At 40.2% G+C, this 23067-nt stretch overlaps 1 protein-coding gene across 1 annotated transcript in view; it reads left to right on the top strand.

The window, feature by feature from the left end:
* blnk (B cell linker) overlaps positions 1-23067 on the top strand; it is a 37169-nt gene that overhangs the window by 5961 nt on the left and 8141 nt on the right. Inside the window, exons 3-16 of the mRNA XM_035992478.1 lie at positions 5533-5579; positions 12770-12835; positions 14340-14386; positions 15888-15925; positions 17252-17369; positions 18224-18327; positions 18513-18585; positions 19124-19207; positions 20783-20808; positions 20901-20929; positions 21051-21107; positions 21228-21255; positions 21368-21419; positions 22668-22722. Of these exons, the coding sequence (XP_035848371.1) occupies positions 5533-5579; positions 12770-12835; positions 14340-14386; positions 15888-15925; positions 17252-17369; positions 18224-18327; positions 18513-18585; positions 19124-19207; positions 20783-20808; positions 20901-20929; positions 21051-21107; positions 21228-21255; positions 21368-21419; positions 22668-22722 (824 nt within the window). The remainder of the gene's footprint in view (positions 1-5532; positions 5580-12769; positions 12836-14339; positions 14387-15887; positions 15926-17251; positions 17370-18223; positions 18328-18512; positions 18586-19123; positions 19208-20782; positions 20809-20900; positions 20930-21050; positions 21108-21227; positions 21256-21367; positions 21420-22667; positions 22723-23067) is intronic.

Below are 23067 nucleotides of genomic sequence, written 5' to 3'. Positions count from 1 at the left end.
ATGAGTGCTTTGTTGTTGGCATCAAACATCTACAGTGGCATGCTATAATTAAAAATGATGTGCTTTGTAAACATGTATGTAGGCTATAGTTAAAGAGAGAAAACTATTAAACTTTTTTTAACAGATTAGGTATTATGTATATCCAACTGTAGCCTCACTAAATCTAATTAGAATTTGGACACAGCCCCCTTGTGATGAATGATGCAAGCAGAGCAGCGTATTAGGGTCTTAAGGAGGAAAACACCTTAAAAGTCCTTAAAGGTATGGGACCTCTTATGAAAAGGGAAAATTCCATGTTTATTATAAAGCATGTCAATGCCATATACATAATGTAAAAGTATCAAAACCCTCAATCCACTTTTTCGGGAGGGGGGCTTACAGAGTCAGGCGCTAAAACGGAGCGTTTCAGACAGACGGTGAATACAGGTATATTCAGAGATTATATTATGAGAACAGTTATGTGCTTTTGAACATTAAATCATGTTAACATGGTCTAGTAGAAACCCCAAATACAAGTATTAAACAGCTAAATGAAATGTGCAAAATATGTCCTCTTTTAACCAGTATTAGCTTGTTACACTTGTTACAGATTTTGGAAGATTTAGTGTAGATGTGGGAACACGTGGAAGGTCTCTCACCTCATGACAGCCATGAGACTTTGCACAGCTGCTGTGTGTCACATCTGGTGCGAAGGCAGGCAAGGTTTGGACCCAAATGCAGTTTAAAGAGTTTTATTTAAAGATAAGCAAAACTTACTTGGAGATATAATCCAATTCATAAAGGAAATCTACGACAGGGAATGCAGAAACAAACAGAACGCACAGCAAAAAGACGAGACGATCCGACAAGAGACAAGAGAAAACAGAGAGGCTAAATACACAAGGTAATGAGGGAACGAGAGGCAGGTGAAACAACAGGTGGAACAAATCAGGGTGGGGCAGAACAATCAAAAAAGGCGGGAAACAAACAAAGACAGGACGTAAGCTAGACAAGACAAGGGAGACAAGACAGACTATCAAAATAAAACAGGAAACCAAGCAAAACAGAGAAACAAGACTACACAATAAAACAGAACAAAATACCAAAACCCTGACACTGTGAAAGCTATGCTTATTGTGTGGGCACGTGAAATGAAACTTGATTTCAAAGGAAAGCATTAACAAATGTTCAATGCGTCAACAACACTTCCACATGCAGAAGAAGGCCGTTTTGTGCCAGTACGTGTGGGTTGCTACCCAGCTATTTTTAATGTACTAAGATTTCTTGATGAGAGCCATTTAAATAAAGGGTTTTTTTAAATAATTTTCTAGAAGAGTGCCTTGGATTTTTTTTCTCTTTTGTACATTTGTGTTCCCCTATCAAAGAGCACCTTCATCATTTCTGTGGCCTTCTGAGCACTCCTCTGACATTTTTTTATAAACTTCCACATGCAGTTTGCCATTCCAACAGAGCAGATAGCCACATAAAAAAGGCATGAAAAAAAAGTGGCCCTCTCTCTGGCTAAAGAGCTTCTTAATGTGTGTACTTGCCAGGTTATGTGCTTTAAACTTTGGCAGCTGTGCCCAGAGCTTTTTGGTTGTTTGGCCTTAGGTCAGCTTACCCAACATCTGCAGAGATGCCGGACAGCAAAGACCTCTTTGATAACCTCAAGAATATAGATCTATCCATTGTGAATATGCTAGTGTTTAGCATAATGGAGTATTATTATACTATCTTTAAAATTATGTTGATGGCATCATTTTAGAGAAAAGAAACAATCCTGGCAATCTGTGTCCACCCCAAATATCTTTTTAGCCATGCTAGTAGTATAGCTCTAGGGATGGCAATGTTGGTCCACCACCTCAGTCCAGACTAAAACATCTCTACAATTACTGAATGGATTGGTATGAAATGTTGTACATAGATTCATGGTGCCCATGATAAATCCTAATGAATTTGGTGATATCCTGACTTTTTATCCAGCGTTAGCAGCAGGTCAAATTTGTAATTTGTCCAATACTTTGGTTTTGAAATATCTGCAAAACTATTGCCTTAGCTGTATTTTGTGTTAACTGCTAAACAGAATCAGAAATAGATGTATCGCCAGTGAGGCTGACTGCTGAGGGGAAGAAAGTGTTTTCTGTGGCGTGAGGTTTTGGTGCTGATAGGCCGAAGCCTCCTGCCAGAGGGGATGGGTTCAAACAGTTTGTGTTTGGGGTGAGAGGGATTGGCTACAATCTTTCCTGTCCGCCTCAGTGTACTGGAGGTGTACAGGTCCTGGAGAAACGGAAGATTGCAGCCAATCATACGATATTGATACGCTGCACTCTGCCCTTGTCCTTAGCAGTGGCAGCAGCGTACCAGATGGTGATGAGCAAATGATAGCATGTTGACACATTAAACTAAAATGATGAAGATGATAAAGTTATACCTTCTAAAGAACAGCTTGTTTTTCAGCATGTTAGCATTGTTAGAGCATGTTAACATACAGTAAGGGCAGCCACAGCGAGCCACTAGCTGAACTGTAGACTTCCTGCTAATACTACCACCAGATGATACAAATATCAGATATTCAAATATTCTACGTAGCTTTTAAGAAAACAGGGAAATGAAATATAAGGATCGATAAAGCATTCATTCAAATAACCTCCAGCTCAAAATGTAGCACGCACAGGCATTGCTACTCACACTAATCACGTCATTGCAAGCAAGAATTCAAGCTTGAAAAGGATTGGACCATAGAGACTGTTTACTTATGAAAGTTGGACTGTATGTAAGTTATAACAGTGAGAATTAAGATGTCACTGAGCGCTGCTTTGAGTGAGGGTACCTGGTGTGTAGTACAAAGGAGAGGCTGCAGCTTGTAGAGCTGTTGTGTCTCATTTAAACAAGCACAGACACTCCTATAAATAATTCAATGTGGGAGCAGTGGCTGAGTATCCACTGGGGTCTTTGATAACTGTATCCAGTGTCAAAAGGCTAAGTCTGATTTCATACTGATATTCTCCTGTAAGCCAGTGGGAAGATTAAGTGTATATCTGTGAGGCCAAGGTTCAGTTCTTTGAAGGAGGTAAAGCCTTTCATATTAAGTGATCTCACTCTGATTTACAAATGATTCAATCGCAAGCTCGGCTTAAAGGGCTTTCACCATACTTTGGGCTTATTCCTAGAGGTAATGCATCCGTATGTTGCACCTAGGCTCTCACACTAAGGAATGTAAGCTGCATTATAACATCATAAACAACAATTACTATGTAATCAACTGTAGGCATCTAAACCGTACATCATTACACCTGTTTCAAAGGAGACTCTGCAGATAAAGGGCCGAACATACATTATTCATATCTAAATTAACTATCCATATTAGACTCATACGTCATACATTAGCCTCTTATCACAAGCCTCTCTATTTTTTTATTTGACACCTTACAAACTTAAGAGCTAAATATCCACACTTTCACAAACATCTGTTGTCATGGATCTTCATTAAATTATGACAAATATAAAACAGAGAAGAGACAGAGCAAGTTACGACATGGAGCAATGAATTATGAATGAAGAGGGGAATATATAATTTAGCGGGATTTTGTTGCATATTTTATGGTAATCATTTCCTTTCATTTGTGAATCACAATTGCCTTACTGCAAAGCAGCAAAGAATCCCAATGCAGCGGGCTGCCAGATTAAGCATTTTAAATGCTTGATGATTTATGAAATTGTGTATAATGGTGGTGTGTTTTTAGCTGGAGGATCAAGCTTTTCACTTGAAGGTCAGCAGTTTAAATTCACAAAAGGGAAACTAGACAACAGCATAATTTCTATTTCTATTTTGTGGTTTAGAGATGGTGTCATCAGTCCTCTGTCCGTTATGATGTCGGTTCATGAACTGTGTACTACCAGTGTGTTTGTAAATCAGTCTTGGTTACGTTTCTGCGTTAAAGAAGCTACACACAGTTTTTTTTTACATCCACTGCTGGAAAGAGCACCACTTAATGTTTCATTTGTGAAAGCACAACTGAGGAGAAGACTTGGACTCGAACGCTGGCAATGGTGACTCAGCTTGGACTCTGACTCTTCTTTAGTGACTCAGAGTCGAAAACTCAGGTCATGGGGACTCGACTCTGATTCTTCTTTACTGACTCAGACTCAAACACTGGGGACGTGAGACACACTTGGACTCCAACTCAGGTCATGGCGATTCTTTGAGGACTCGGACATGCTATCGAACAGGTAAAAGTGGCCACATTGTGGGGTGTCACAATAGATGGAAACACTATCATGGACTGCTTATATTAACAACACAGTGTCCAAAATGAGTAGAAACATCTCCATCATTAGAAGAAGTGCTCATCTGTTGACACACTCAACCATAAAATTAGTAACACAGAATCTAGTCTCGTCCCATCTAGATTATTGTCCTATGATCGGGTCTGGTGAGTCAAAACAAGAGCTTGTCAAGTTACAGCTCACTCAGAACAGAGCAGCATGCCTTGTTCTTCGCTACCCCACAAGGTGTAATGTGGAAGAAATATATACTAGGCTGTCATGGATGACAGTAGATGAAAGACTAGCAATAGACCTTCCTTTTTTCAGAACAGGTGAAGAGAGACAGGAAATTGGGGACAGAGAGTGGGGATGACATGCAGCAAAGGGCCTAAGGTCGGATTAGAACCCGGGTTGCTGGCAAGGACCAAGCCTACATGGGGGCACTCTCTACCAGGTGAGCTAGAGGCCGCCCCAGACCTTAATGTACTTGTAAAGAATATTTGTACATTAGGCAAACCCACCAGCCTGTTCTAGTAGTAGGTTATTGCTTTACCCTGCCTATGCCCAGAACCAATGCACTTAAAAAAATATAATGTATAGAGCTGTAACATATTGGAAAAACATGCTACCATGCCTTTTGTTTTATGAAATTCAGGATGTTGTCATAGCTGTGATATAATATAATGTATGTTTATCTTGAGTTGGACCCCAGGAAGAATAGTCTTGACTACGGTGATGACTAATGAGGATCCTTAATAAACAATAAACTCAGACTTGGAACCGAACACTTGGGACTCAAGACTTGACTCGGACTCAGACAGTTGGTGACTCGACCACACACAGAACATCAGTAACTTTATTTGATTTTAATCTCCCATCCTTGTGCGATGGCACAAACCCCAGCAGCTTCTCCATTGCTGCAGTGACTTCACGGTGTTTGCATTTATAATTTTGCATTTATAATTTTATGATTTGTGTACAGTATGTACTAATAAAGTGGTTTCTCTTCCTCTTTGGTTTAGTTTAAAAATAACATGAGAGCTACATTAGGAGAACAAACTGTGCTGATGACACGGCCCTTAGTGAGGTGCTGCCATCTCCTGTTAGCTAAGAGGTGATGCCTGACCATAAATGTGTGTTGTATTGCAGTTTTAATGCATTAACATGCTCAGATGCATGGGTTTAGTTAAGGTGACACTCCTGTGTTGTCACCTCAGTAAGGAATCACAGTCATTTAGAACTCATTAGGCTGTGATTTTTGAACTGATTTCTGTGATGCTTTCACAGAGCCTGTCTGACAGTGACATCAACAAGTTTACCATTGTCCACCAACCGTAAGTAACGCTTTTACACCGCTATCATCACACACCTCAATATCACCTTCCTTTCTTCTAACCTTACCTCCCTTCCAGCAGTGATTTTTCTTTACTTTTAATACTTTGAGCACATTTTCGTGATGATACTTACATACTTTTACTGAAGTAACATTTTCAATGCAGGACTTTTACTTGCACTGTGGTGTCAGTACTTCTACTTAGATTTAGATGGTTAGGGTTAGGGTTGGATGGTCCGGTGAATGAATGAACAACACACAGCACAGCAACACGATCCACACTAGCCCAACGCAAGTAGTTAACTGATGGTCAAATCAACTAAAACGTGTTCTCTGGCGTGAAGTTTTGAGTGGTCTGTGACGTTAGCTTGTGTGATAGAATTTCACATGCAACGGCCATGTCGTGAATTTTCACGGTCACCTTGCTCTAACATGCATTAGCTTCTGCTAGTGTCCTTATACACTTAACATAGCAGCAGCCAAGGGAAGTTACTCATTTTAAAACTAAGAACATCTGCCAACCACTGAAGGACACATTCAAGAGCCACTCAATAGTAAACTATGAATTTGTCTCATATTTACCACGAGCTACTTTCAAATTTCACAAGCTTTTGGCTGGCTGGTAGCTGGTGCTAATTCCCATCTGTGCCTAGCTGTGACATTAGGTGCTTAGCAAAGTTAGCTTATTTCACCTGTAGTATCTTTACCCCTTGATGCCCAGAACATGTCCGTTATTTTGGAGCATTTTGCTGCATCCTCCTCCATAATTTGTTTTCTTTTGAGTCAGACCTTCTCAGTGCCACCTTTCCCTTTTCCTTTTTTGCTTTCCATCATTAGACTATTAACGTTACCGATAGACTTCCAAACGTGACGAGGAAAAAAAGAGGTGTTCGATGGCTTTACGTCATAGGCCGACCAGGGCTATGCCATTTGGGGAGGGGCTGCTCACTGATCCCCCTATATTTCTGAAAATCCTAGACATGGTTGTGACCTGCACTTCGTTAGTGCTTTCTGATTAGCCTGTGTTTGTATTGAAATAAGAGGCTGCTGCGGCCCGCCGTACGGGTTGAGCAGAGGCTGCACAGTTTGACCAGCGGGCAGCGGCCGCACACCAGGCCGCCGGATGGTGCTGCTAAGAACTTGCAATGTATAATTATTATCAGACCGGCCCTCGCGGCCTCGAAACACTACCAGCCCACCGGGAAATGTCCCGACTCTCCCGATTGCCACTCCGCTACTGGAGAGAGCAAACAGCTGAAACACATTAGACACTAATCAGACTCAACAGGAAAAAAACAATGCTAGGCAAAGACACATGAAACCAAAACTACAAAATAATACAGGAAGTAAAGCATGCGAACACACACCAGAGGCCTGTACTACGAAGCGAGATTTGGCGTTAACGAGCTAACTTCAGGCTCAACCCAGGGTTTTCTGTACTACGAAGGTGGATCACTTGTGATCGGGTTCAATCGCCGTGGTAACTTATGCTGAACGCCTAACCAGAGGCCTGTACTACGAATCAAGATCAACATGTCCTGGATTTCTTTCAGTGATCCGGCTTCACCTAACCTAACAACCGTGGTCCCGCATAACCTGTATCACGACGCTGGTTATCAACTAGTTCAGTCAACCCAGGTTTTTCCAATCTAGAGACGTGCGCGTTCACATAAAAGAGGCGGTGTTTGCGCACCACGACCAATCGCAAACATCTACCAGAGCTGCATCTTTTAAACAAGAAGAACAAACTATAATTCTACATAAATATGAAGAACACAGACACGGTTTTACAGGCAAAACGCAGGAAGGAAAGCTGGCAAAAAAGCCGACGCTGTTATGCGTAAATCACAACGTTTAGCTTATCAATATCCAGTGGTGTAGTCTACGTGATAGTAAGCTCCAGGATTTCCATATACTCACTTAAAAATGCCCAATGACACGTAACAACATACTTTCCATTATATGTTTGATATATTTTGAATTGTCATCTGTGCTTTTTTCTTCACATAGGCTCAATGGATGTATTTCACCATAAATTGGTGCATAAAAGTGTATCGGAATGCAGGAAATGAAGTCGTTGATGCTTAAAACTTCCCTGGGGGAGGAATACCCAGACCCCCCACTATGATATGCCCCCCTCCTCCCCCAAAGGCAGATTCTGGCCAATATACAGTACACCCACTACAATACATTAGACTAAACTGGTCACTTCCCCATCAGTCAGGCACAAGATCTGACCATATATAATTACACTTTTGCTTTCCATAAACTGTCGTTGCTTTAGGCTTTTATTTCAGTTGCAACCCCAGCAGTGGTACGCGATCGTGAGAGAAAATAAAAAAAAAACATAAAAACAATTTAAACCGATGTACGCATTGGCAACACACGGCTAAAGAAGGCAACAAATAGCCTATAAGTAATTCCGTCCGCTGAAAATCTATATCTTTCATAAAAATACCCATCAGGGAATGTTAACGGGGTTGTCAGTCTCTAAATGTTTTAACTTTTCTGAGCTCACCTCTCTCTCTCTCTCCGCCCACCAAGCTTCAGCTGATCTTCTAAGAACGGTGACGCCGTTATCAGTCGAGTATTGATTGGTCAGTGGGCGGTGCTTTTACACCGGTTGATCTCTGATCTCCAACATAACCTGCTCCCGACCAGGTTAGGCGTTCAGCATAAATTACCACGGCGATTGAACCCGATCACAAGTGATCCACCTTCGTAGTACAGAAAACCCTGGGTTGAGCCTGAAATTACCTCGTTAACGCCAAATCTCGCTTCGTAGTACAGGCCTCTGGTCGGGAGCAGGTTATGTTGGAGATTAGAGAGCCACCGGTGTAAAAGCACCGCCCACTGACCAATCAATACTCGACTGATAACGGCGTCACCGTTCTTAGAAGATCAGCTGGAGCTCGGTTCGCGGAGAGAGAGAGAGAGAGAGAGAGAGAGAGAGAGAGAGAGAGAGAGAGAGAGAGAGAGAGGTGCGCTCATAAAAGTTAAAACATTTAGAGACCGACAACCCCGTTAACATTCCCTGATGGGTATTTTTATGAAAGATATAGATTTTCAGCGGAGGGAATTACTTATAGGCTATTTGTTGCCTTCTTTAGCCGTGTGTTGCCAATGTGCACATCGGTTTAAATTATGTTTTTTTTTATTTTCTCTCACGATCGCGCACCACTGCTGGGGTTGCAACTGAAATAAAAGCCTAAAGCAACGACAGTTTATGGAAAGCAAAAGTGTAATTATATATGGTCAGATCTTGTGCCTGACTGATGGGGAAGTGAACAGTTTAGTCTAATGTATTGTAGTGGGTGTACTGTATATTGGCCAGAATCTGCCTTTGGGGGAGGAGGGGGGCATATCATAGTGGGGGGTCTGGGTGTCCTCCCCCAGGGAAGTTTTAAGCATCAACGACTTCATTTCCTGCATTCCGATACACTTTTATGCACCAATTTATGGTGAAATACATCCATTGAGCCTATGTGAAGAAAAAAGCACAGATGACAATTCAAAATATATCAAACATATAATGGAAAGTATGTTGTTACGTGTCATTGGGCATTTTTAAGTGAGTATATGGAAATCCTGGAGCTTACTATCACGTAGACTACACCACTGGATATTGATAAGCTAAACGTTGTGATTTACGCATAACAGCGTCGGCTTTTTTTGCCAGCTTTCTTTCCTGCGTTTTGCCTGTAAAACCGTGTCTGTGTTCTTCATATTTATGTAGAATTATAGTTTGTTCTTCTTGTTTAAAAGATGCAGCTCTGGTAGATGTTTGCGATTGGTCGTGGTGCGCAAACACCGCCTCTTTTATGTGAACGCGCACGTCTCTAGATTGGAAAAACCTGGGTTGACTGAACTAGTTGATAACCAGCGTCGTGATACAGGTTATGCGGGACCGCGGTTGTTAGGTTAGGTGAAGCCGGATCACTGAAAGAAATCCAGGACATGTTGATCTTGATTCGTAGTACAGGCCTCTGGAATGGATCTAGGAAAGCAAAACAAGACTACAGACAGAAGGAAAGAAGAGACAAACAGGAGAGAACGAAAACAATACAGCAAAACGGGAAACGGAGAGCAAATAACCGGGAAACAGGAAGCAAGCGAACAACACACAGGGAATCAAACCACAACCATGACAGTGGGTCAGTTACTATATAACCCATGTTTTACTATCTCACTTAGCCAGGAATAAACCAAACTTTTTGCCACTTATTCACCTGTCTGTGACAGAGAAGCAAACACAGTGCAGCTCTATGTAGTTAATGAACTGAAAAACACTTAAGCTACGTTCAGACTGCAGGCAAAAGTGGCCCAAATCTTTTGGGGTCAAGTGACCAGGTCAGACTTCTTCAGAAGTAGTGTGAACACTCAAATCTAGCCCAGATCTTTTTTTCAAATCAGATTCAGGCCACTTCCATATGTGGTCCTGAATCAGACCCAGATCTGATCTTTTTCAATGCGGCCGCAGTGTGAACAACCAAGGCGGATTTGATGCGACTTTTACCTCAATAACCCCTGCTGCGCCCTCTCTCTCCGCAGGGAGGGACGGGGGTCCCTGCTCCCGGTGCGGCTGTCAACCGGGGCGGACTGTCCTCAGTGCGGAGGCAGAGATCGGCTCACGTAAAAGGCGTCAGGGGTCTGCAACGATGTCGGCAACCCACCCGACCTGTCTTGAAACACGGACCAAGGAGTCTAACGCTCGCGCGAGTCAGAGGGCCCCGTGGCGCAATGAAAGTGAGGGTCGCACGCGCACTGGACAATCTCGCCCGCACTGCCGGGGAGGTGGAGCGTGAGCGCGTGCGATAGGACCCGAAAGATGGTGAACTATGCCTGGGCAGGGCGGAGCCAGAGGAAACTCTGGTGGATGCCCGTAGTGGTCCTGACGTGCAAATCGGTCGTCCCGTCGCACAGACCTCTGTAGTGAATTTGCAGCCATAACCCCGCAAAAGGCCAAAATAGCCAATTTGGCTCTCTTTCTCTTCATTCTTCTCCTCCTCAGCCATTACACAAACACTTTGAAATAAAATCGAAAATGCTTACTTCCTCCATAACCTCCCTAACTTTAGTGCAACAGCGTGCTGCGTCTGATGTCATTGTTATTGTTCTTTTGCGCATGCGGGTCAATTCGAAACTGGAAACAGTTCACACTGCAATCTGATATAGGCCACATTTTAAAAGGTAATGTGAACAGCCAAAAAAAATCTGAGCAAAAAATCCAAATTAGGAATTAAGACTTGCAGTGTGAACGTAGATTTAGTGAGGTCACAGGAATTTCAACTTCCCATAAGCATAAGTTTCCCCAGTGGTTTCACATCAATCTCAAGACCAAATGGTGGCTAAAGGCTGTCTAAATCTTAGTGTGAATCATACACAGCTGGTTCCTTAAAAAACTGTCTCTTTAATTCAGGATGGACATTTCTCACCACAGACAGCTCTCTGGTTTCTTCTTCTCTGCTGTAGTTGACTGTGATCAGAGGTAGAACAGACATTCTTTTGGCAGAAAAATCCCAATGTGGACCACACACACACTGTAGTGGATCATCCTGCCAACCTAACAGGAAAGGCTGCCCACTAATCTTTCTATACAGTCTATATGATTTATACTCATCCTCCCATATACAGGAAACACTGGTGATTACAATACTGAACTTTCCAGACAAACCATACATGACCTTAAGCCATGTTCACATAGCTTGCAGCGGCCCTCATATGCAAGTCTTTCCATTCATTTTCAATGGTGGTAGTGTGTTTAGGCTGATTGGGCTAAGAATAGCAGGGTGAGCCAATCAGAGGCAGAGTAGGGCGAGTCATGCCTTTGCCATTCTAGGAAAAGAAATATCACACCCAGGAGTTTGTGTAACAGCTGACCGTTCCCTGCAACAAGCTCCAGCTACAAACAACAGTCCCTCCGTCTCTTTTTTTTCTCTCTTTCTCCATATGTGTGTGTGTGTGTGTGTGTGTGTGTGTGTGTGTGTGTGTGTGTGTCTGCCGCATGTGAGTGAAGTAGGCAGTGCTTCACACTACCACCTAGCCGCCTGGTGTGCATACTACATCGAATTTCACACACTTTTGCGTCACCATATGCACGCTGATTTCCCCCCCAAAACGCTGGTCTAAATGCGGCATTAAAAGTGAGAACGCAACGCCACTTTTGCGTTTTCTCTTCAGATCGTTTCCGTCTAAACATAACACATAACACCTAATATCACAATATTACAATATCCAAATTTTAAGACGATATCTAGCCTCATATATCAATATAATATCTATACAGTGTATTGCCCGGTCCTAGATGACTTTGCTAAAAACTGTTCCAAAACATGCCTCCATTAACTTGAAGGCCTCATCCAGTGATCTCATTCACATGATGTAAGTTATTAGCAGCCGGTTGAAATGGCAACATTGTCTAGATGGAAGTGGAATTGAAGAGGGTCAGGAGAGATGTGATGCAAGAGGTTTGTTCACTGAAAGACAGGGAGTGGAAAGGAGAAGTGATTTTTTTTTCCAACAGAGGCTGGTTAGAATGAATTTCCTCCCCTCTGTGACAAAGACATGACCTGTAGCCAAACACTGTTTTCATTATCATTTCTGCGAACGATCTAGCAGCACACACTTAATTCATGACGGGACTCAGGTCCAAAAATGTTAAACATGAATATGGAAACGTTAGGTAAACTCGCTGCTCCTGCTACAGCAAAGATTCGGTAAGAAGTTCAGTTTTATTTGATATTTTGCTGTGAATCATGAAACTTTTTGCCAATGCATTTTAATATATAATGAAACTGTGTTTATATTTGGCGCTTTGGACAAAAACTAAACCACAACCACTTACATTTTTGCAGTATATTATGGAGTATTGTAGTAGTATAATAAAAGCATTGTGTTACATCTGTTACCGTAACTTTTCTCTGCAAGCAACAAGAGGGTTCAAACTTGGGCAAAACAAATGTCATGTTATTGTAAGAATTTGCTTTTTACATTACATTTACCATTAAATAAATAAAAAAAACTTAAATGGAAAAGTGGTTAAGTAGACCATTTAAGTACCTTTAAGTACATTTAAGTACCTTTTAAAAGCTGAAAAATAACTATCTATTTGTCTAACACTTTTGGTCAGCTAATAAGACTGCAAATGTATTTTTTGAAGACTGTTTATGAATGACATACCATGTTTTCCAGGCAGCTTCAGAAGATTGTTCAAGACATCAAAAAAAATGACGGCAGCTTACTGAATAAACTGAGAAGGTCAGTGTTCAAAATGTTACCATTTACTGCTCTCTTTAAAGTATACACACACATATTATGTTTGAATGTAGGAAATATATCAGTCTAAAATGTATGTGTATTTGTAAGTAAGAGGCAAATCGCTGACAAGTCTGGCTGATCTAAAAATTCCCTTTGTGTTGGTGTATTAGAGAATGTCAATTCCTCTTTCACAACCGTTGGAATAAGAGTAAGACCCATAAGCCAAAAATAACTGAAACAGATGGCTGTTTCAATTTCCTTTCCTGAAATGAGTCCCCTCAAGGCACATAAGGATAGATACTATAATGACATGTGTGGTAAATAGGCACAGCAGTCTGCTAACTGTGGTTATGGTAATATCCCTTTTACAGTTTTACAGTACAGGTGTTTGCTGAGTATGCAAATGGAATGTGTCTTGCACCAAGACAAAGTACCATTACTCAAACAATTCCACTTTTATAATTTCAGTTTAATTTCCTTAGCAACAAGTCCTCCAAACCATACGGCCATATAGGTTGTTTTTTCCTACTTTCTGACGCAACCGACCCATTGGAGCGTTTTTCATCCTCATATCTAAACGTAACAACGTAACACACGGAGTTTGGTTAGGTTTAGGCACAAAAACCGCTCTGTTATGTTTAGAAAAGATAGTGGTTTGGGTACATACTAAGGGTAGTAATCACCAGAGGCCCACGTGACGATATGATCACGACACACACAATTTTCTGCGATATATTGCAATTTATAACCTCTTTTTCCAACTTCAAATTAAAGGAAAACAGCTTATCTAAAAAAATAAAGTTCCATGTTTGTTCATCTCACTTCAATTGAATTATTCTAGTACCAAAAAGTTTAATTGTTATGCGCAATTGATATAATAAAAGATCAATACTTACCCTGTATCGATACAGTATTGCCGCAGGAAATGTCACGGTATTATGTTGTAGTGATTTTTTTACCCCACCCCTAGTACATAGCACAGATTACTTACAGCTATAGTGCGTAGTTTCTGTCGCTAAGTAACGACAACAAACCTGTCGGCGCGTCGACAGGTTTCACAAAGTTACACACTAAAGCTTTAATGTGACGTAGTTCTGTTTGTTCTGTAAAGTCTCTGTTTACTTTTGTTTTCAAGTGGAACACAAACCCCGGTCTCCTGGGTGAAAGTCCTTTGAAAGTTTGTTGGATCCATCCACCACCCAAACTTGCCCCCTTATGCGGAGTGTGGCGCTCTTATACGTCGCTCTCATATGTCGCTCTTATATGTCGCCCTTACTTCCTGCTTTGCTCCCATCAAAATGACCACGGCCACTACATGGCGTAAATATTTACTAAAGGGCGATTCATATTTGCTATACATGTAAATATGGGTCATAACTGCTGCTTTCAGGGAAGGACAGTCTTATAGTAAGGAAATATGTTCACACTGTTAAATCATTGCCAAATCACTGTTGAGTCATTCACTGCCTGCTGCATGATGCCAATATCTCTCTCTATATGACAGGCTGAAAGGCAAACCACTTCCAAAAGTCCCTGCGAGAGATTATGGAGGTAAGAACTGAGTCATTATCACTGGTCCCACACCAAGATTGACACATGTGGTACAAAATAAGCTGTTATTAAAACCTCTTATGATACTGAAAGAAAAATCATGTCTGTTGGCAAAACAAGACAAAACATGTTTTTTGAAAGTTTAAGTGTTATAAGATTTTCAGCTTATTTCGCTAATCATGGAGATGATATTGTATATTATTACAATCGTAATCACCTTTTTTGTGTTCCAAACGTTCAATTCATACCTTGCAATTAGCACTTTTCTTACACATCATTCATGATTTTGTATTTGCTTTCTCTTCTCCATCGGAACAAACACCTACAGGATTCAATTCAATTGTATTTATAGTATCAAATCATAACAAGAATTATCGCAAGACACTTTACAGATTTACAGAGAGTAGGTCTAGACCACACTCTATAATTTATAAAGACCCAATAATTCCAACAATTCCCAGAAGAGAAAGCATTTAGTGCAGGATCTGTTTCATCTCAATTAATTCCCGCCTGACAGAAGCCTCCATCCTCACGAAATGTCCAGATTTCCAAAAAAACATTGCAACTGAGCTGCAGAAACAAGTAGACATCCTTGCACCTGTTTCGGGTTATTGTTTTGAGAAACACGCTGTCAGTGGTGGAATGTAACTTACTACATTTACTCTAGTACTGTACTTAAGTACACATTTGAGTAAGTAAAGTAAAGTTTATTTCTAGAGAACATTTAAACACAGCTTAAGCTGACCAAAGTGCTGTACAAAAAGCACCAAAGATTCTTTAGGTACTTGTACTTTACTTGAGTCGCTTCTTTTCATGCCACTTTCTACTTCTACTCCGCTACATTTCAGAGAGAAATATTGTACTTTTTACTCCACTTCATTCATCTGACAGCTTTAGTTACTAGTTACTTTACAAATTAAGATTTCTTCACACAAAACAAGTCGAGCTGAAATGATTAGCTGATTAAACACTAAGTTGATTGACAGAACTGTTTGGATCGTTTCTAGTTTCTAAAATGTGAGTTTTCTGCATTGAGTGCTTTTACTTTTAATACTTTGAGTACATTTTTCTGACAGTACTTTAATTTAAGTAACATTTTCAATGCAGGACTTTCCCTTGTAACAGAGTATTTTTACAGTGTGGTATTAGTACTTTTACTGAAGTAAAGGATCAGAATGCTCCTTCCAACACTGCATGCTTGTGCATAATTATGTAAAGCTTTTGTTCAAACTGCATCATAAAAACATCAATTTAGTCCCCTTGCAGAGAAAGTACACAATAGTTCAAGAGGTGAGGAAACATGCACCGCTGGTTCCTCAACCGACGAAGCTGACTTGGAGAGTAGGCTTTGTTCTAAAATTAGAAAATGTGCTCTGACACCTGCTCCGATGAATTTAATGCTGGTACTTAATGTTTTTTTAGGTAGCTGCGTTTAATAAAATCCACAAGCTCGTTTTTTCCCTCTTTGTAATGAAACCCCTCTGAATGTCTGTGTTCACAGATGACAGGGAAGATGACGAACTGTCTGAACCTGACTATGTAAGTTGGGAAATATGTCATTTAAAGTGTTGTTGTTGTCAGATATTTGTTCAAAACATCACTTTTTTTCCACAAGTTTATTGTAAATTCTCACGAAACAAGTGACACAGAAAACAACTATACAACAATTCGGCATCATACTCGTTATAGTTTAGAACAATCTTTTCTTCACTCTCATGAAGGCATTACATATTATGTTATCAAGACATAAGATGAGCTTACCCAAGAAGAAGGAATAAATGTATAAATAACAAAAATGGGGGGAAAAGAAAAAAGAATAAATACAAAAAAAATACTGTAGCCTATCAACTACAGTGGTGCTCATAAGTTTATGAACCCATGCTAAAGTTGACTAAATAGAGGAAATTGATCTTAATGCCTTAATTAAAAGAAATAGGAAAAATCCAACCTTTAAGGACACCAATTTTCTTTGTGAATGAATAATGTATCGTAAATAAATAAATGTTCTTCCTTAAAATACAGGGGGCATAATTATACATACCCCTATGTTAAATTCCCATAGAGGAAGGCAGATTTTTATTTTTAAAGGCCAGTTATTTCATGGATCCAGGATACTATGCATCCTGATAAAGTTCCCTTGGCCTTTGGAATTAAAATAGCCCCACATCATCACATGCCCTTCACCATACCTAGAGATTGGCATGGGGTACTTTCCATAAAATCATCTCTCAATGCAAATCAAACCAGCTATTAGGCTAACCGACATAAAACCATGCCAATCTCTAGGTATGGTGAAGGGCATGTGATGATGTGGGGCTATTTTAATTCCAAAGGCCAAGGGAACTTTATCAGGATGCATAGTATCCTGGATCCATGAAATAACTGGCCTTTAAAAATAAAAATCTGCCTGCCTCTATGGGAATTTAATATAGGGGTGTACTCACTTTTGTTGCCAGCGGTTTAGACATTAATGGCTGTGTGTTGAGTTATTTTGAGGGGACAGCACATTTACACTGTTATACAAGCTATACACTTAATACGTTACATTGTAGCAAAATGTAATTTCTTCAGTGTTGTCCCATTAAAAGATATAATTAAATATTTACTAAAATGTGAGGGGTGTACTCACTTTTGTGAGATACTGTATATATATCATTTAAATGGATTCAAAGTTCTTGAATTCAATTCTAAAGCGTTCAAATGCTGGCTGAGATTTTGAGAACTTAGCTTTATGGATGTGAAATATTCCCTGTATAATTAATAAGTTGACTTGTACTGTCTGGTTTTTATTTCCATAGTACATTACATCCTTGGCTTCCAACTAAATTGAGTTTGTCTGAAACATTGCAAATATGTTGTTCCCAGGATAATGACATGTACGAGGATCCACGTGAGGACCAGGACGACAGCTACGAGCCTCCTCCCAGCCACAGAGTCTTCCCCACAACTCCCTCCGCTTCCTTCCCCAGGGGGGAGTATCTTGGTCAGTACAGTCATCTGACATGAAGAACTGTTTATGTCAGCACTTATTTTTCACAAGAAATGGCTAAACATACTGGCATTATTAGTTCCCCTGATGATGACATTCAAAATTCATTTTCACACAGTTTCCACATCTTCAATAGCTTAGGCACTATTGAGCAGGGCTGTAGTCAAGTCCACCTTTGTCAAGTCCAAGACAAGTCCAAGACCAGGACAAGTCGAGACCGAGTCAAGACAAGAAATGAGAGACAGTCAAGACCAAGAAAGAAAGGATCAAATTAGGCCACATTATTTACTTTAAAGAGGCTATATGTAACTTTCAGTTTGAGTTGATTCTAGCGGCCGCTTTGGACAAAAGCGGTAGTGTTTTTACCACGCCTGCAGGCTTATCGGCCTGTAGGTATAGCCACTAAGGTAGCCATCCAGAGATACAGTTAAGCTTAAGGATTCACTGTGCCACATGTATGTTTAGCATTAAAACGTGATGTATGGTGTTAAGGCTTTAGGCCACCCTACACGTTATTGTAGCTCCAGTTTATTATGCAACTCAATTTCACACAATATAAGTAGGGGGTCCCTGCTCTGTCTCTCTTTCAGCTAAGGGGTCCTTGGCCTAAAAGACATTGAAGACCCCTGGACTAGTGGATGTGTGAAACACAATTTAGTTTTTATGTGGTGCATAAAAATGACAAATAAAGGAATTTTGAATCTTCTCCTTAACAGTCGTAGCTCTCTTCCAGCTGGAGTTATGTTGGTCGATTAAGGCCCTTTACACCGTTGAGCCAAAGCCACAATACACAGGGGGCTTCATGCAAATGCTGACGTCCTGCTTCTGCTTCTGCTTCTCCTTTCCAGACAACTGCCGTAACCGGCCCGGCCGGCCGCCCAAAAAGCCCCTCCGCCCAACCAAAGCCTTCAAACAACTGCCCCCTGAACCAACCCACCAGGGAAGCGATGATGTAAAGCAACTTTCCCTACCTCAAGCTCACATAAATACTGTACTGCAGGCCTGAGTCGTTCACACATTTCCACAAACATTATTGTGCCTTGGAAAATTTCACCATTTCCTGCGTATGTTGGTAAATGCCTTCCAATGCGTAAGTGACTGACCCTGTTTTCACAATATGGTGTTGTTGTTCGGCAGGAAGACTACATTGATCCAGACTGCAGTAACGATGATGACAACTACGTAGAACCTGCAGAGAATCAGTCTTCCAGTAAGATACATATCACAAGAGAGAGGAGACAGACTTTTTTGTGATTAGAATATCTGGGGTGAACTGCAAGGACTACTACTATGTGCCTCTTTAAAGTTCACTTTTACAAGATGGCCTACACTTACTTAACCATGTTTTCTTTTCCATTATTGCATCACTGCATATTTCCTCTTGATATTACTATTTTATGGTGTTTTATTTGAATTTCACTATCATGACATTGTATCATCATTTCTGTATTTTTAGATGCATTTCTATACATTTGGTCTTTTATTGACATCCTATCTTGCACTTTTACTATTTACGTATGGGCTCAGTCTTGCTTTAAATATGTGCTCTCACATTCACATTTAGTATGTCATACACGGTTGGGGGGGGGGGATGCGGGGGGGGCAGGCTTACATGGGTTTCTGATTCTTTAATTGCATTTTGTTAATATTTTAATCTGGACAGCATGCTTGATAAGTGCTATATAAATAAAAGATTAGTATTACTATAAAGATATAATAATGATAATAATCTCCATGCCTCTCTTTAGATCCCATCACGCACGGTGGGAGCAGAGCAGGGAGGGAGCGTCCCATGTTGCCTACACCTTTACCAGGGCGTCCACCCAGTCCTGGTAGGTACAACAATAGTCTCGCTTTGCCAGACCTTCCTCCACAGCGCTGTGGAGGAGGGTCTGGCTGGTCCACACAGCATTCCGTGAAAGGAGAAAAACGTGCTCTGGTTTATTGGCATTTCTTTAAACCTATCACAATCGTCTTGTGTGGCGCTAAGCGCTGCACGGAGCCCCGGAGCCACTGGAAAATATCCTCGGGAAGGAACTTGTTTTGTGTACATTTAAAAGTTGTTTTAGTCATGCAACAGAAAACTCACATTGGACAGATAGTCTAGCTAGCTGTCTGGATTTACCCTGCAGAGATCTGAGGAGCAGTTAACCATAGTCCTCAGAAATCCAATGGAAGAGGAAGGTAACGGCCATCCGGTCAAAAAAAAAGGACATACGGCAGAATTTCCGGCAGAAACGGGGCAATCCTGGGAGTGGAAGGTCGTGAATATAGACCAGTACAACAATAACCATGCTGTACCCCAACACTAGCTCACAAGGGGTCAGCCTCTACAACTGTTGTTCAAGCTGCACTCGTCACAACTCTCTTAGATTTAAAGCCTGTGTTCAATACACCATCTGAAAATGTACTGTGAAACTACATAACTACATAATGATGTAAACCCACTCTTTGTATGACTGCATTTAATTAGTTGCTAATTTTTCACTGCTCACTGGATCATGTAAGCTTTGTAATGCAATGGAAAAAAAATTATTTTGATTCTTTTTTAGAGAAAATGCATTGTCACTAGCTTTAAAACAAGGCTCTTCTGAAAAGTTTGGGAAATATGAAAAGTGGTATATAAACAATTATAAACTGTCTACAGTTATTGTTACAGCAAAACTAGGGAACCCAAGCGCTACACACAGAGGGACACGATGCAGGAGTATAATTCATAAGAAGTTTTTTTTTTTTTTACAGCCCTTAATATTGTGAGCAGGAAGTATATCAATAGTAAATTTTGAGCGTCAAACCCTTCATTTCCTGCATTCTGGTGAATTTTTATGATACAATGTGTGCCTTTTCTGCATCAATTTATGTTGCAAAGGTCTTTAATTATGTAAAGGAAATTACTTATTCAAAACATTGCACTGAAAACATTGTTTCGGGATGGTTTTTTTTCAAGAATCATGTACATCTCAACAACAAATCTGTTAGAGAATGAGCCAGAAGCTCCAAAGTTTAAAGCTACATAGAAGACATGAAATCACAAGAAATTGCATCTTTATCTTTGTTGTTTTCTTTAATTAGACACATGTACTTGTTTTCTGTACATGTTTTGAGCCCCCTCAACGGTTATTTTTGCCTCTTTTTGGGGTGTACGCTCCTTCATATTATTTTAAGGGACAGTTACAGCATCAGCAACAGACTATAGGCCTATATGCATGAAAGGTTTTTGTAAATACACTACAATGAGAGTCATTCAAAAGCCGTTAGTCCAAACACTAAAAACGCCCAATGGCAGATACTGCTACATGCTGAAGAGACATGTCTGTCTAAAGTATGAAAACAATGCATTCCAGCACCAAAACAAGGCTTTTGTGGTTCTGCAGTATGTCTGATTTTGGCTCTGGTTTGTTTTTCAGACTTTTATGAAGTTCCTGACCAAGAGGTAGGCTTCTATTTAATCGCAATTCCAATTATTTCTTAAGGTACATTTACATGTGGAATTCATTTTAGTTCCATTTTCTGGTATCTTTATAGGGAAGCTCATTATCTCTTCCAGCAAGCAGGTCAGTGTGAGACTGTTTTAGCTTCGGTTCATTCATGTAATTGTATAGACATGCAATATAAAATGACAGTATTTAAGAAGACATTTTGTCTACAGTCTGAGACTAATCATTTACATTGCAGACTGTGTCCAATCCCCACAACACACTCATATTCTTTACCGCCGAAGCCCAGCCCCAGGTAGGACTCGCAACATTGAATCTAGGGGCCTGAAAGTACGACATTAAGTAGAAGTTATGCAGTTTTTGCTTTTGCTTTCCTATTACTACACTAACAATGAGTTTTTTTCCCCCTTTTCAGAGTGAATATGAAGAGATCTCCTACTGCTGTAAGTTATGACAAATATGCAAGATTTCATTTAAAAAGAGGTGCTTGGCAGAGATTTGCTGAATGCTGCACAGTTAGGAGGTCATTGACTGATCCGTATTGTGATTGTCCAGGTCCAGGAGCCCACAGGCGACGATGAATATGAAGTTTGCCATCCAAGTGACGGTGAGTATTAAATCAAACAATGACTGGCTTTTTTCCATTTCAATTTGTATAAAGAAAAACTGCTACCATGAATTATTCTAGCATGTAATAATATCAATAATAACGTTATTTGTATAGCACCTTTTAAAAACAATAGTTTACAAAGTGCTTTGACAGAGGAAACAAAAGCACATACAAATCAATACACATATTTAGACGTTGTAATAGAGAAAACAGAAGATGGGGCAGCTTTAAAGGAGTGGGAAAAAAATGACAATTCAATAAACAGAATGAAATGAACAGGTGCTAGGGTAAAAAGACATGAGAAAGATGATCAAAAGACAGCATCACATAAAAGCTATAAGTCTATAAAAATGTGTTTTAAAAGAAGTGATTTAAATGGGACATATTATGCTTTTCGTCATATCTACAATGTTATAATGTTGGATTTTCATGTTAAACGTGGCCAAAACTTCAAATAACGAGGTAAACTTATTTTAGACGAATCCCCGTGAGCTAAAACGTTCAGATTTCCAACTATTCTGAACGCTCCGGTTTCAACAGTTTTTCAACTCTTCCGCAACTCTACAACTTCTGTGATTGGTTATCTGCTCCAAGTAGGCAGGACTGGAGTGTTGTTTTTTTTAAGCTACTGCGGTGTTAACATTGTCGCATGTAGCTACATGCTAACAGCAGTAAACAATGTCACCTTGGCTGTCGTTTAACTGTCGTTAAATTCTCCCCAATTCCGGGTCACATAACTCCTGAAACATTTTTTGTTCATGTAGTATTTGGTTTAAAATCCTTTATTTGAAATTGCTGCTATATTCTATTCTATTTTTTTTTTTACATTAAAGCATGTAAACATGTTCTATACAAACACAAAATGCAAGTACAATTCTGAAAATGCTATATAATAGTTGCCCTTTAATGCAATTGGATTCAGCAAGCCTTATATCCTCGGTGATGCCATCTAGAGGATGGCCAGTGGAAGGAAACATTGTTTTAAATGGACAATTCCATTTTCAATTCAATTTTATTTATAGTGTCAAATCATAACAGACGTTATCTTAGGACACATTCCAAAAAGAATAGATCTAGATCACACTATAATTTACAGGTACCTTACATCTCCCCTAAAAACTTCCTTTTAACAGGCAGAAACCTCAGACAGAACCTGGCTTACAATAGCAACTTATGACTTTCCAAAGCTAACAGCAGTCATAATAACTGGTAGATCACAAGTCTTTGCTTTGTGTGCTCCTCTAGGTTCCAGTAATAAACCTGCAGAGAGCCCTCCTCTACTCCTACCAAAACCTTTGCCGTAAGCATCACTTAACCAAACATTTTTCCAATTATAGGATATATACCATAGACTGTATAATATTAATGGACAGAGCATGTGTGATGTCGTCGACTTTGCCATTACGGGCGCAGCCATCCTGGTTGCGGATGTGACGATTTTAGACGAGAGGGAGGAGTGAGGGAGGAGCCACGTCACATTACACACTTTCACTGGCAATCACATCATAGCCACGCCCTAAAACACCCCCTGCTTTATCGCCGATTTTAAAATCAACGAGACCATAATTTAAAAAATAAACATCATTCTGTGTTGCAGAAGACTTAAAACTAGCGAATGAGACCATAAACTCATTATGAAAATGTT

Source organism: Sander lucioperca, chromosome 15 (assembly GCF_008315115.2).
Source record: "Sander lucioperca isolate FBNREF2018 chromosome 15, SLUC_FBN_1.2, whole genome shotgun sequence".
Classification (NCBI taxonomy): domain Eukaryota; kingdom Metazoa; phylum Chordata; class Actinopteri; order Perciformes; family Percidae; genus Sander; species Sander lucioperca.
Note: the sequence above shows the minus strand (reverse complement) of the source record. Positions and strands in the feature narration are given on the sequence as shown.